General features: G+C 35.8%; 1 protein-coding gene across 1 annotated transcript in view; it reads right to left on the bottom strand.

Moving 5' to 3' along the window:
• LOC106092496 (sodium/hydrogen exchanger 9B2) overlaps positions 1–15,094 on the bottom strand; it is a 285,857-nt gene that overhangs the window by 17,817 nt on the left and 252,946 nt on the right. Inside the window, exon 10 of the mRNA XM_059362392.1 lies at positions 7,715–7,816. Within this exon, the coding sequence (XP_059218375.1) occupies positions 7,715–7,816 (102 nt within the window). The remainder of the gene's footprint in view (positions 1–7,714; positions 7,817–15,094) is intronic.

Genomic DNA, 15,094 nt, shown 5'->3' with positions numbered 1-15,094 from the left:
GCAAATTTTGCCCATGAACATTCCACTAAGGAACAGGGGCAAACTTCTCACCCATCAATGAGTTCAGTCCGATTCAAGTTAATGATAAGAGGCATCCTTTTTATAGCCGAGTCCGAACGGCTTGCCGCAGTGCGACACCTCTTTGGAGAGAAGTTTTACATGGCATAGTACCTCACAAATGTTGCCAGCATTAAGAGGGGAAAACCACCGCTGAAAAGTTTTTTCTGATGGTCTCGCCATGATTCGAACCCAGGCGTTCAGCGTCATAGGCGGACATGGTCACCTCTACGCCACGGTGGCCTCCAAAAAACTGATATAGCCGATCTTCTGATTTAATATCTTAAGCCTCTGGACGCCGCAAGTTACATCCGATTTGAATATGTCATTATGCACGTGGCGATTCTTTAGAAAGTCCAACAACAGTAAAATTCAAAATTGTAGTAAAATTTTTGATTTTTTTTTTTGACGCTCCCCTTTTAATTTTTTTTTTTTTTTTTTTGTATGTTAATTATTTGCTCATTTCCAGTACTTAACCCACTGTTCCATGACCTCCCACTACTACTCTGCTCTCTGACAAACGAAATCAGCTTTTGCTTCTGCAGTTAATGGGAAATGTGTTTTAATATCGGAAGGAAGTTAAATGGGAAGCAGCACAACGGTAAAGAAAAACTCCAAATGATAGAGACGTTAAGAAAACAATAAAATTCATGAACAGACACCAGGCGAACGCGATGCGAACACAAGGCAATGTGAAAATGCCCCCCAAACATGATTTAAGATAAGGAAGATATTATGACACAGCCAAGGGACAGACAAACATTAAAAAAAAAAATATTCTCCAATTTAAAGCAATAAACCCCAAGAAAAATAAAAACAAATCTTAACAAGTCCTTATTGCAGGGCGAAGCATAATAAAAAATACATAAATTAGAAAATTAATTGTGGAATTAACGAGGATGATTTAGAAGAAAAAAAAACTCACTTTTTTTTGCCTCATCGTTGTTGGCCTTTGTTTAAATTGAAAAGTTTATTTTGTCAAGGCAACAACAACGAAACTTTGTATAATGATTTCTTTGTTTTTTTGTGTCATGGAGATGTAATCTATAAAAATTAAATAAAATTGCCAACACAAAAAACAAAAGAAAAAATCTATTGAAGAGAGCAATTGAGATATTGTAAAAGCTTGAAATTTAGCAATGAAAATAAGATAAAGAAAACGATAATAAATCATGCGGAAATTTTGATTTCTTTCTTTTTCGACATTCACTTTGAATGAATTGAATGCAAACATTACCTTAAGCCTTTAGAGATTTTTTTTGAACTTTTGAAAGTAATTACTGTCAAGCATGGTGGCCATCGTAGCGCAGATGTTAGCATGTCCGCCTATGATGCTGAACTCATGGGTTCGAATCCTGGCGAGACCATTAAGAAAAAAAATTGTCAGCGGTAGTTATCCCCTCCTGATGCTGGCAACATTTGGAAGGTACTATGCCATGTAAAACGTCTCTTCAAAGAGGTGTCGCACTGCAGCACGCCGTTCGGATTCGGTTATAAAAAATTTGAAAAATTTGTTCATAGGCAAAATTTGCATTTGCTAGATTTTCCTACCATAGGACAAAAGATTAGGATTTCCACACCTTTAAAAGGCCATATCGGATAAAAGGAGGGAGTTATATTGAAAGCTGTGCCAATTTTAATGACACATACTGGGACATAGAGAGAACATCTCACGCCCTATATTGTATAGGTGTGACCAAAATTGTGGACTTTACTTCCTTAAAAGTCCATAGCGGATGAAGTATACACATTGGAGCTATATCTAAATTGGGACTGATTTAAATGAAATTTTGCGCACGTATTTTGATGTCAATTTAAACGTCTCATGCAAAATCGGACGAAAATTGTGGATTCTACAGCCTTAAAAGCCCATATCGGATGAACGATATATATGGGAGCTATATCTAAATCTAAACCGATTTTTGTACACATACTAAGACGTCAAATAAAGCACCTCATGCAAAATGTTGTAAAGATCGGACCAAAATTGTGGCTTCTACAGCCTTAAAAGGCCAAGTCGGATGAAAGATATATATGGGAGGTATATCTAAATCTGAACCAATTTTTATGAAATTTTGCACATACATTTAGACTTTACAAACACGATATCACGCCAAATTTGGTGAAGATCGGACCAAAATTGTGGCGTCTACAGACTTAATAGTTCAAATCGGATGAAAGATATATATATGGGAGCTATATCTAAATCTGAACCGATTTTGATGAAATTTTCCAGATATATTAAGATCAGTAATAAAACAGTCCGTGGCAAATTTTGTACAGATCGGTTGAAAATTGTAGCTACTACGGCCATTTAAGTGCAAATCGGGCTAAACATATATATGGGAGCTATATCTAAATCTGAACCGATTTTTATGAAATTTTGCACACATATGAGGTCGTCAAATGAAGCACCTCCTGCGAAATTTTATATATAATAGGTACAAAATTGTGGCTTCTACAGCCTTAAACGGCCATATCGGATGAACGATATATATGGGAGCTATATCTAAATCCAAACCGATTTTCATGAAATTTTCCACACATATTAGGACGCCAAATAAAACATCTCGTGCAAAATATTTTAAAGATCGGACTAAAACTGTGGCTTCTGCAGCCTTAAACGGCCATATCGGTTGAAAGATATATATGGGAGCTATATTTAAATCTGAACCGATTTTCATGAAATTTTCCACACATATGTAGATCTCAAATAAAATACCCAATGCCAAATTTTGTAAAGATCGGGCGAAAATTGGGGCTTCTACAGCCTTAAAAAGCCATATCGGATGAAAGAAATATATGGGAGCTATATCTAAATCTGAACCGATTTTTTTCAAAATCAATAGCGTTTGTCCTTGATGAATTCGTGGGAAATAGTTCCTTGAGACTTGTTGAGGTCTTTAAAGATACCAGAGTTCAGAGTACAAATACTGCATGTCCTCCTTTTCCATCTCAGCCTTTAAATTATAATCTCTCATACAGTTAGCTTTTGTTGATATGCTATGGCAAGGAGAATAATTCCTCTGTAGTTGCCACAGACTGTCAGTTCTCCTTGAGTCGGTCTAGCCATGTCCGTCCGTCCGTCCGTTTGTCGAAATCACGATAGCGGTCGAACGCGTAAAGCTAGCCACTCGAAATTTTGCACAGCTGTGTACTACTAAAGGTCGTTGAGGACTGCAAATGCGCCATATCGGTTTAGATTTGGTTATAGCAACCATATAAACCGATTTCCTAATTTGACTTCTTGAAGCCACAAGTTTTGTTAGATTTCGCTGAAACTTTGCATGAAGTCTTCTGTTATGACTTTCTACATCTGTACTAAATAAAGTCCAAATCGGTCTATAACCTGGTATAGCTCCCATATAAACCGATCTGACAATATGACTTTTTGAGTCCTTGCAAGACCCAATTTTTGTCTGATTTGGCTGAAACTTTGCATGCGGTGTTCTGTTACAACTTCCAAAACCTGTACTGAGTACGGTGCAAATCAGTCTATAACCTGATATAGCTGCCATATAAACCGGTCTCTTCTTGTTCGGTTCCTAGAAGCCCCGCCGATCTTAGCACGCTTTTGCTTGTTTTTTCATAGGCATGTTAAGTTCTTGATCTTGGACCAAATCGGACTACGGTCCGGTTTGGCTGCCACATAAACCGATCTCTCGTTTTGTGGTCTTAAGCCTATAACTGGCGAATTTATGGCTCATTTTCGCCAAAATTGGGAACAGTGAGTTACACCGGGCCTCCTGACATCCGACCCAAATGTGGTCTAGATGGTGACATATTTGGATATAGCCGACATATAGACCAATCTGCCGATTTAGGGTTTAAAGCCCCATAACAGTCACATTAACCATCCGATTTTAATGAAATTCAGAACAATGAGTTGAACTAGGCACTCCTTTGTTTCCGAAACAAACATGGTCCAGATCGTGCCTAATTTCGATATTGCAGCCTTATAGACAGATCTCTCGATTTAGGGTCTTAAACCCATAAAGGTTTCATTTGTAACCCGATTTCGATTAAATTTGGAGGAATGCATTGCCATAGACCCTCAGATTTCCGAACCGAATATGGTCCATATTGAAGAATATTAAGATATAGCTGTCACATAGATCGATCTGCCGATTTAGGGTCTTAAGCCCATCAAAGCTGCATTTGTTATTTATAATTATAACGTGAATTGTCTGAAACTTGAACTTGAATAATAAGTTGCACTGGGGTCTCGGATATACGAACCGAATATGGTCTCGAAAGAGCCATATTTTGTTATAGCTGCCATATACACCGATCTCCCTATTTAAGGTCTTAAACCCATTAAAGCTGCATTTACAGATTGATTTTGCTTAATTTTGTAGATCTAGCGACATCTATACTAAACATGGAAAACGTAGTAGCCCTATAGGCCCAGCAGCTGTTTTAGGTTCTTGAGCCCATAGAAAGCGAATCTTTTACTCGATTTCGCTGAAGTAGGAACAATGAGTTATAATAGAGTTTTCAACAGCAATATCGAGTATGTTAGCAACACTGCTGTTGGCTGAGGCAAAAAAAAATCCATTTCTCAATTTAGACCTTGGACTCATGGAATGAGATTACCCGATAGCTCGACCCCCGTGCTGACTATGTTTGAGATTGAAACATATTCTCATCTCTTCTCACCACTCCTCTACCATCCTGTCTTTAACCTACCGCTCCTCTTCACCCGCTCGTCCGTAGTTCATACCCTTTATTCGAACTTTGCATTCACCAAATTGACTGATGGCAGCCCTTTTTTCCCCTACCGTTATGCGGATCGAGCCACCCCCAGAAAAATTGTTTTTCTCTTTCTTACATTCAAAAATTAAATGATGTCACCCAATTTTGAGGCCCGATCTGTGTGGTACTCATCGCTGCCGCGAGAAGCTTAGCTGCGAGCTATCGAGCGCGTCTACAACTTGCAGATGATGGAATGCTCTATACGGAGTAGCTGCCGCGATATCGAGCGGAGAGTCTCCATTAGAGGCCAGCCGGCACCAACTCTTGCATAAATACTAAAGGCTTATGTAGCTCGATCTCCACCTCCATGTGCAAATGTGGCTACGACCACAACAACAACATTCTGTGATCGTTTAAAAGCTCACCTGCAGAGAAAACATTGATCCTCTAGCTTTAACAACGAAACAAGCAGACAGCAATACCAGAGTACCACGATACTTGAGGGACTACTCTTCTTGAGACTCGCAGGAGATTGAATTTCGAAAACTACGCAGCAAGACAACGGCTTTGCCATCACTGCACACATTTGCCGTGGCTTCAATCATCCCAGGGCATGTGATAGGAACTACCGAAAGCATTCGACACAAACGCCATGACAAACTGTTTTTCCACCGCCCAGAAGCCTCAAGGTGAATCTCCATGATCTAGAATGGAAGTTCAACGCTATAAGAGAGAGCCTCTAGAAGAAGCGAATTTCAAGCGGGTCTGGACAACATTCATGCGGACTCGGTAGCAAATGTGTTGAATAGCCAGCGGATATCTCATGTTGTACTTGGAGAACGACCGCCACATATTGCATCTGAAGAAATCGACCTCCCCCGCAAACCAGAATAATTCTGGCTCAATTACTATACGGTGGATGCAGCCGTCACAAATCCTACAGAGCAAGGATTGATGGCAACGTGTAGGATGTGTCCCGATTGTGACCTGGGTCCAGACGACACACGTCACCTGTTAAACTGCCCAGCCAGACCCTCTCGTCTCAGACCCAGACCCAGACCCCTCTGGACATACTCCACCTTGGTCGGAGAGTTTCTGGATCCGCACATTCAACAGAACCAAGCGGACCTACCGTCTGCACACAACAAACTGTTACAACAACAGCCATCATTGATAAGAGAGAAGTATCTCTACTGCTCCGTAGTGGGTTGTTGTTGTTATAGCAGTTATACACTGAGGCGGCAGTCCTTGCCGATGAAAAACTCCATCGGGTCAATCCGATACGTACGGCTGCCATGGGATTGGTTTGGATTGCATTCAGGACTATTGTCTAGATTGGTACTCATTGATGCGACTCTATTACCCCTCTGCTCCTTAAATGGATATTCATGAAAAAGTTCCAATTAAAGATAGACTAGTCAAACAAACTTTATGCATAAACGAATTACATTTAGCCACTCATGCATCTCTTAGTACAAAACGCAAAGAAAGATTTACTGTGAAAATTAGAATATCACGCCAGACACACACAACACCACATATTTTTCAAAGTTAACAAAGTTGTCACAGCAAAAAGGTTTGCCGAGTGAAAGAAATGTTTTGAAATGACAACCGCATATTTAAGCCAACATAACCTCAGTTAACCGCAATGCACCACACGACCACAAAAGTGACCACGAGTGGCATGGAGCGGAGTGAGTGAGTGAATGAGAGTGAATGAGAGACAGAAGTGGAGTCACATGGCCACTTAACAAACTAAAATGAACTTTTTTTGGTTGCTTCTTTTGGGCCAGAAACCATTTTACCAAAACTGTAGCCTCTTCAAAAAAAAAAAAAAAAAAAAAAACAGAAAAAGCAAGGACGAAGTACATGCTCCAAGTCCACAACTGGGTGCAACTAGGAAATGCTAACCGCTTAAGGCAAAACAACATTGCCAAAGGCTGCCAAATGTACAAAATTTCATATATACTCGTATTCCCAAAAAAAGTGATGATATTCCAGCCATGTTAGAAAAAAATAGAAATGAGCAACAAAGCCAAAGCCCACAGCTTGCTATGAAAACATTTTAATATTATTTTATTTAGCAAAATTGGCTTAACGAAAACACCATGTAGGTCATAGTCGGCAGGACCTTTGGTCACCCCCGGTCACCCCCTGGGGTGAGGTTAAAGGTGCTGGTGTGTTGTTGTTGTTGTTGGTGACCACTGACATGCCTCAAAAACTAACACAAGTGGCAACACTTTTTTTGCGGTTGCATTTCTTTACTCCCATGTATGGAGGAGGAACTGCCGCTCATAAACACGAAAATAACACATAAATACGGTTGCATTGCAATTTTGTAACAAACTCCTTAGGTTTTTGTAGTTTTATTCAAAGACATTGGTTTAGGAGAGGAAAAAATTGATGGCAACAATGCTATTTTCCTTTAAAGTGGTAAAAATCATGACACAAATTTACAAATCTTGGTCGTTTTTCAATTATGGGGAAACCTCAAAAAAAAAACTCGTAGACGAAGTTTCCAATTCCTCCGAATATTCAATTTTCTTCTTGACCACTGTGCTAGCGAATTTATTTCTTTTTTTTTCTTCTTCCTCGCACACAAAAACGAATGTTGCGCTTTTGCGGTTTCATAATGAAACTAGGCACAACATGATTTTGCCTCGAAAAGAAATCCAAGTCCCAACCATACAAGCCGCAATGCATTTAACTTCAATCTACTACAGTCGAAACATAGACGCCTCACACAACTTACTACCCACAATTGTATGGTTTTGCAAAACAAAATGTCCCTTTAATAAGAGCTGAATTGAGAATACACACCAAAGATATACGCCAAAATGCATGCAAATGTATAAAACTGCAAGTGTAGACATTGTGGACAAACGTTTTACTTGTACAGTGAATGGACGTGGGGGGGAAAAATGGGAAAAATTCTTAAAGTGACACGTAAACGGAAACTTACTTGGACAGTTGCTTTGGGGAAACCGGAAATTGTAATGTAGGCACGTTCTTTCCTCGACAGATTTCCGCCATATGTGGATACATAGGCGAATACTAAACGAAACTGTAAATAAATAAACAAAAGTATATTATGGTACCAACAACAACAACTTTTTAATAAAAGCAACAACAATAGTAATACCAAGCTTATAAATATCTCAAAAGTTGGCAAGAGGGAAAGGCGTTACAACAGGGGAATGATGGCAATTTCAAATACAAAAAAAAAACTTTGTTTAAGCTGAGAATATTATTTGTAGTCAAATATTTCATTTCAATTTTCATTTCATTCTATTTCATTTCATTTCCATTTCATTCCATTTTATTCCATTTCATTTCATTTCATTTCATTTCATTCCATTTCATTCCATTTCATTCCATTTCATTCCATTTCATTCCATTTCATTCCATTTCATTCCATTTCATTCCATTTCATTTAATTTCATTTAATTTAATTTCATTTCATTTCATTTCATTTCATTTCATTTCATTTCATTTCATTTCATTACATTTCATTTCATTTCATTTCATTTCATTTCATTTCATTACATTTCATTTCATTTCATTTCATTTCATTTCATTTCATTCCATTTCATTTCATTTCATTTCATTTCATTTCATTTCATTTCATTTCATTTCATTTCATTTCATTTCATTTCATTTCATTCATTTCATATCATTTCATTTCATTTCATTTCATTTCATTTCATTTCATTTCATTTCATTTCATTTCATTTCATTTCATTTCATTTCATTTCATTTCATTTCATTTCATTTCATTTCATTTCATTTCATTTCATTTCATTTCATTTCATTTCATTTCATTTCATTTCATTTCATTTCATTTCATTTCATTTCATTTCATTTCATTTCATTTCATTTCATTTCATTTCATTTCATTTCATTTCATTTCATTTCATTTCATTTCATTTCATTTCATTTCATTTCATTTCATTTCATTTCATTTCATTTCATTTCATTTCATTTCATTTCATTTCATTTCATTTCATTTCATTTCATTTCATTTCATTTCATTTCATTTCATTTCATTTCATTTCATTTCATTTCATTTCATTTCATTTCATTTCATTTCATTTCATTTCATTTCATTTCATTTCATTTCATTTCATTTCATTTCATTTCATTTCATTTCATTTCATTTCATTTCATTTCATTTCATTTCATTTCATTTCATTTCATTTCATTTCATTTCATTTCATTTCATTTCATTTCATTTCATTTCATTTCATTTCATTTCATTTCATTTCATTTCATTTCATTTCATTTCATTTCATTTCATTTCATTTCATTTCATTTCATTTCATTTCATTTCATTTCATTTCATTTCATTTCATTTCATTTCATTTCATTTCATTTCATTTCATTTCATTTCATTTCATTTCATTTCATTTCATTTCATTTCATTTCATTTCATTTCATTTCATTTCATTTCATTTCATTTCATTTCATTTCATTTCATTTCATTTCATTTCATTTCATTTCATTTCATTTCATTTCATTTCATTTCATTTCATTTCATTTCATTTCATTTCATTTCATTTCATTTCATTTCATTTCATTTCATTTCATTTCATTTCATTTCATTTCATTTCATTTCATTTCATTTCATTTCATTTCATTTCATTTCATTTCATTTCATTTCATTTCATTTCATTTCATTTCATTTCATTTCATTTCATTTCATTTCATTTCATTTCATTTCATTTCATTTCATTTCATTTCATTTCATTTCATTTCATTTCATTTCATTTCATTTCATTTCATTTCATTTCATTTCATTTCATTTCATTTCATTTCATTTCATTTCATTTCATTTCATTTCATTTCATTTCATTTCATTTCATTTCATTTCATTTCATTTCATTTCATTTCATTTCATTTCATTTCATTTCATTTCATTTCATTTCATTTCATTTCATTTCATTCCATTCCAATCCATTCCATTTCATTCCATTCCATTTCATTTCATTTCATTTCGTTTCATTTCATTTCATTTCATTTCATTTCATTTCATTTCATTTCATTTCATTTCATTTCATTTCATTTCATTTCATTTCATTTCATTTCATTTCAGTTCAGTTCAGTTCATTTCATTTCATTTCATTTCAGTTCAGTTCAGTTCAGTTCAGTTCAGTTCAGTTCAGTTCAGTTCAGTTCATTTCATTTCATTTCATTTCATTTCATTTCATTTCATTTCATTTCATTCCATTTCATTCCATTTCATTCCATTTCATTCCATTTCATTCCATTTCATTCCATTTCATTCCATTTCATTCCATTTCATTCCATTTCATTCCATTTCATTTCATTTCATTCCATTTCATTCCATTTCATTCCATTTCATTCCATTTCATTCCATTTCATTCCATTTCATTCCATTTCATTTCATTTCATTTCATTTCATTTCATTTCATTTCATTTCATTTCATTCCATTTCATTTCATTTCATTTCATTTCATTTCATTTCATTCCATTTCATTCCATTTCATTCCATTTCATTCCATTTCATTCCATTTCATTCCATTTCATTCCATTTCATTCCATTTCATTCCATTTCATTCCATTTCATTCCATTTCATTCCATTTCATTCCATTTCATTCCATTTCATTCCATTTCATTCCATTTCATTCCATTTCATTCCATTTCATTCCATTTCATTTCATTTCATTTCATTTCATTCCATTTCATTTCATTTCATTTCATTCCATTTCATTCCATTTCATTCCATTTCATTCCATTTCATTCCATTTCATTCCATTTCATTCCATTTCATTCCATTTCATTCCATTTCATTCCATTTCATTCCACTTCATTCCATTTCATTCCATTTCATTCCATTTCATTTCATTTCATTCCATTTCATTTCATTTCATTTCATTTCATTCTATTTCATTTCATTCCATTTCATCCCAATTTAAAACTATTAAAAAAAGAAACTTCTTTTAGCAGAAAATATTTTATTTTTCATTTCATTCCATTCCAATCCATTCCATTTCATTCCATTCCATTCCATTTCATTTCAGTTCAGTTCAGTTCAGTTCAGTTCAGTTCAGTTCAGTTCAGTTCATTTCATTTCATTTCATTTCATTTCATTTCATTTCATTTCATTTCGTTTCATTTCATTTCAATTCATTTCATTTCATTTCATTTCATTTCATTTCATTTCATTTCATTTCATTTCATTTCATTTCATTTCAATTCATTTCACTCCATTTCATTTCATTCCATTTAATTCAATTCTATTCCATTCAATTCCATTTCATTCCATTCCATTTCATTTCACTTTATTTCATCTCTTTTTATCTAAATTTAATTTCATTTCCAATTCATTTCATTATTTTATTATACCCACCACTGAAGAATGGGGGTATATTCATTTTGTCACTAAATTTACAACACATCGAAATATCCATGTCCGACCCTATAAAGTATATCTATTCTTAATCAGCGTAAAAATCTAAGGCGATCTAGCCAAGTCTGTCCGTCTGTCCGTCCGTCTGTCCATCCGTCCGTCTGTCCGTCCATCTGTCTGTTGAAATCACGATACAGTCTTTAAAAATAGAGATATTGAGCTGAAACTTTGCCCAGACTATTTTTTTCTTCATAAGCGGGTTAAGTTCGAAGATGGGCTACATTGGACTATATCTTGATATAGCCCCCAAATAGACCCATCCGCCGATTTAGGGTATTAGGCCCATAAAAGCCACATTTATTATCAGATTTCGCTGAAATTTAGAAATGAGAGTTGTGTAAAGCCAGTTGTCAACCTTCTTCAATTTAGCCCCGATCAATCCAGATTTGGATATAGCTGCCATATGAGCCGATCTCTCGTTTTATGGTTTTGTACACATAAAAGGCAAATTTATTTTCCGATTTCGCCGAAGTTTGGGACAGTGAGTTGCGTTAGGCTCTTCGTCATCCCTCTTCGATTTGGCCCAGATCGGTGCAAAATTGGAACGAGCTGCCATATAGACAGATCTCTCAATATAAGGTTTTGGGCCCATAAAAGGCGCATTTATTGTCCAATGTCCCCAAAATTTGGGACAGTGAGTTGCATTGCGGCTCTTCGACATCATCTTTAATTGGGCCCAGATCGGTCGAGATTTGGATATAGCTGCCATATAGACCGATCTCTCGATTTAAGATTTTGAGCCCATAAAAGGCGCCTTTATTTTCCGATGTCGCCGAAATTTGAGACAGTCAGATATGTTAGGCCCCTCGACATACTTCTGCAATTTGGCCCAGATCGGGCCAGATTTGGATATTGCTGACATATACACCCATCTCTCGATTTAAGGTTTTGAGGCCATAAAAGGCGCATTTATTGTCCGATTTCGCCGAAATTTGGGAATGTGAGATAAATTAAGTCCCTTGATATATTTCTGCAATTTGGCCTAGATCGATCAAGATTTGCATATACGTCCCATATAAGGTTTTGGGTCTATAAAAGGCGCAATTATTGTCCGATGTCGTTTCAATTAGGGACCATGAGTTGTGTTGGGCCCTTCAACATTCTTCTATAATTTGGCTCAGATCGGTTTACATTTGGATATAGAGACCATATATTCTGCAATTTCGCCTAGATCGATCAAGATTTGCATTTACCTGCCATATAAACCGATCTCTCTTGCGACCATAAAAGGCACATTTATTGTCCGACTTTGCCAAAATTTGGGTCAGTGAGTAGTCTTAGGCCCTTCGATGTCCTTCTTCAATTTAAGGTTTTGGGTTCACAAAAGGCGCATTTATTCTGCGATGTCGCCGAAATTTAGGACAGTGAGTTGTGTTAGGGCCTTCGACATCCTTCTTCGATTTGGCACAGTTCGGTCCAGATTTGAATATAGCTGCCGATCTCTCGATTTAAAGTCTTGGTCCCATAAAAGACGCATTTATAATCCGATTTCGCTGAAACTTGACATAGTGGCTTATGTTAGAATTTTCGACATCCGTGTCGTATTGATCAATGTCATATACTTATTAGAACACTCAATATCCGCGTCGAATTTGGTCTGAATATGACCATATTTCGACAAAGCTGCTATGTGGGCATAAATTATGCATTTTTCACCGGATTAAGACGAAAGGTAGTTTACATATATACCTGGGGTAGTGGGTTCCAAAGATCGGCCCGGCTGAAATTAACTTTAATGTAACCATTTCCATTCCATTTCTATTCCATTTCCATTCTATTTCCATTCCATTTCCATTCCATTTCCATTCCATTTCCATTCCATTTCCATTCCATTTCCATTCCATTTCCATTCCATTTCCATTCCATTTCCATTCCATTTCCATTCCATTTCCATTCCATTTCCATTCCATTTCCATTTCCATTCCATTTCCATTCCATTTCCATTCCATTTCCATTCCATTTCCATTCCATTTCCATTCCATTTCCATTCCATTTCCATTCCATTTCCATTCCATTTCCATTCCATTTCCATTCCATTTCCATTCCATTCCATTTCCATTCCATTTCCATTCCATTTCCATTCCATTTCCATTCCATTTCCATTCCATTTCCATTTGCATTCCATTTCCATTCCATTTCCATTCCATTTCCATTCCATTTCCATTCCATTTCCATTCCATTTCCATTCCATTTCCATTCCATTTCCATTTCATTTCCATTTCATTTCCATTCCATTCCATTTCCATTCCATTTCCATTCCATTTCCATTCCATTTCCATTCCATTCCATTTCCATTCCATTTCCATTCCATTTCCATTCCATTTCCATTCCATTTCCATTCCATTTCCATTCCATTTCCATTCCATTTCCATTCCATTTCCATTCCATTTCCATTCCATTTCCATTCCATTTCCATTCCATTTCCATTCCATTTCCATTCCATTTCCATTCCATTTCCATTCCATTTCCATTCCATTTCCATTCCATTTCCATTCCATTTCCATTCCATTTCCATTCCATTTCCATTCCATTTCCATTCCATTTCCATTCCATTTCCATTCCATTTCCATTCCATTTCCATTCCATTTCCATTCCATTTCCATTCCATTTCCATTCCATTTCCATTCCATTTCCATTCCATTTCCATTCCATTTCCATTCCATTTCCATTCCATTCCATTTCCATTCCATTTCCATTCCATTTCCATTCCATTTCCATTCCATTTCCATTCCATTTCCATTCCATTCCATTTCCATTTCCATTCCATTTCCATTCCATTTCCATTCCATTTCCATTCCATTCCATTTCCATTTCCATTCCATTTCCATTCCATTTCCATTCCATTTCCATTCCATTTCCATTCCATTTCCATTCCATTTCCATTCCATTTCCATTCCATTTCCATTCCATTTCCATTCCATTTCCATTCCATTTCCATTCCATTTCCATTCCATTCCATTTCCATTCCATTTCCATTCCATTTCCATTCCATTTCCATTCCATTTCCAATCCATTCCATTTCCATTCCATTCAGCATTTCAAGGTTTTCAAAGTTTTATCTTAGAAACAAAGCATTTCACATCTTTCGAATCGAAGTTTTCACGGTCATGCCAAAGTCCATTCATCAGTTGTTTTTCGCCTTCGCCTTTCTGCTATAAGAGGCATGCCTTCACCCATAAAGGAAATCGTAGAAAATTTTGCATTGTTAACAATTTCAAGAGAAAATCCGGCGGAAAAATGCGGAAAATAATCAAAGAAACCTTCGAGAACCCACACTATGAAAACATTTGAATTTATTGTTTAAAAAATGTTTTTACATATATTCTGAGAACCGTTTTATGGTCCCGTTAGCCTTGCCATCACCAACATACTTGCACACATACACACATGTTCGGCGAAGTAGTGCACTCGTATGCATTAAAAACGGCACTTTCCTCATACATTTATAAAACACAATGACCATTTTGACCATTGTTATGAACCCAAAAAGCCAAAGGAAAACAAAATGAACCAAAATAAAAACAAACTGAAAAAAGAAAGCACCAAACATAGGTCGGGAAACACCGACCTTATGGATACTCTGCACATTCCGCACCAAATGAAGAAGTTCATGGGAAACAAGGTAGATATAACCAACATAAGTTCTAATAAAAACTTTTTAAAAATCGGTTGAATATGCTAGACCTTATATCTGTAAAAAGGTAGATAGTGCCAAATTTGAAGCTATTTATGGTAAAGAGCTTTCAAAATACCCAGTTTTACAAATATGTATCATTACCACAAACATCCGTAAATACGGGTCCCCTTTCCTTTGGATGGCTATTGGGCTCTTCTATTGGATTCTGGGTGAATCCTAGTAAGAATATCGCTAGGATTCGAATATAGGCGATCAGCGCCAAATAAATGTAACT

Source organism: Stomoxys calcitrans, chromosome 2 (assembly GCF_963082655.1).
Source record: "Stomoxys calcitrans chromosome 2, idStoCalc2.1, whole genome shotgun sequence".
Lineage (NCBI taxonomy): Eukaryota > Metazoa > Arthropoda > Insecta > Diptera > Muscidae > Stomoxys > Stomoxys calcitrans.
This window is presented reverse-complemented; position numbering and strand designations above follow the sequence as displayed.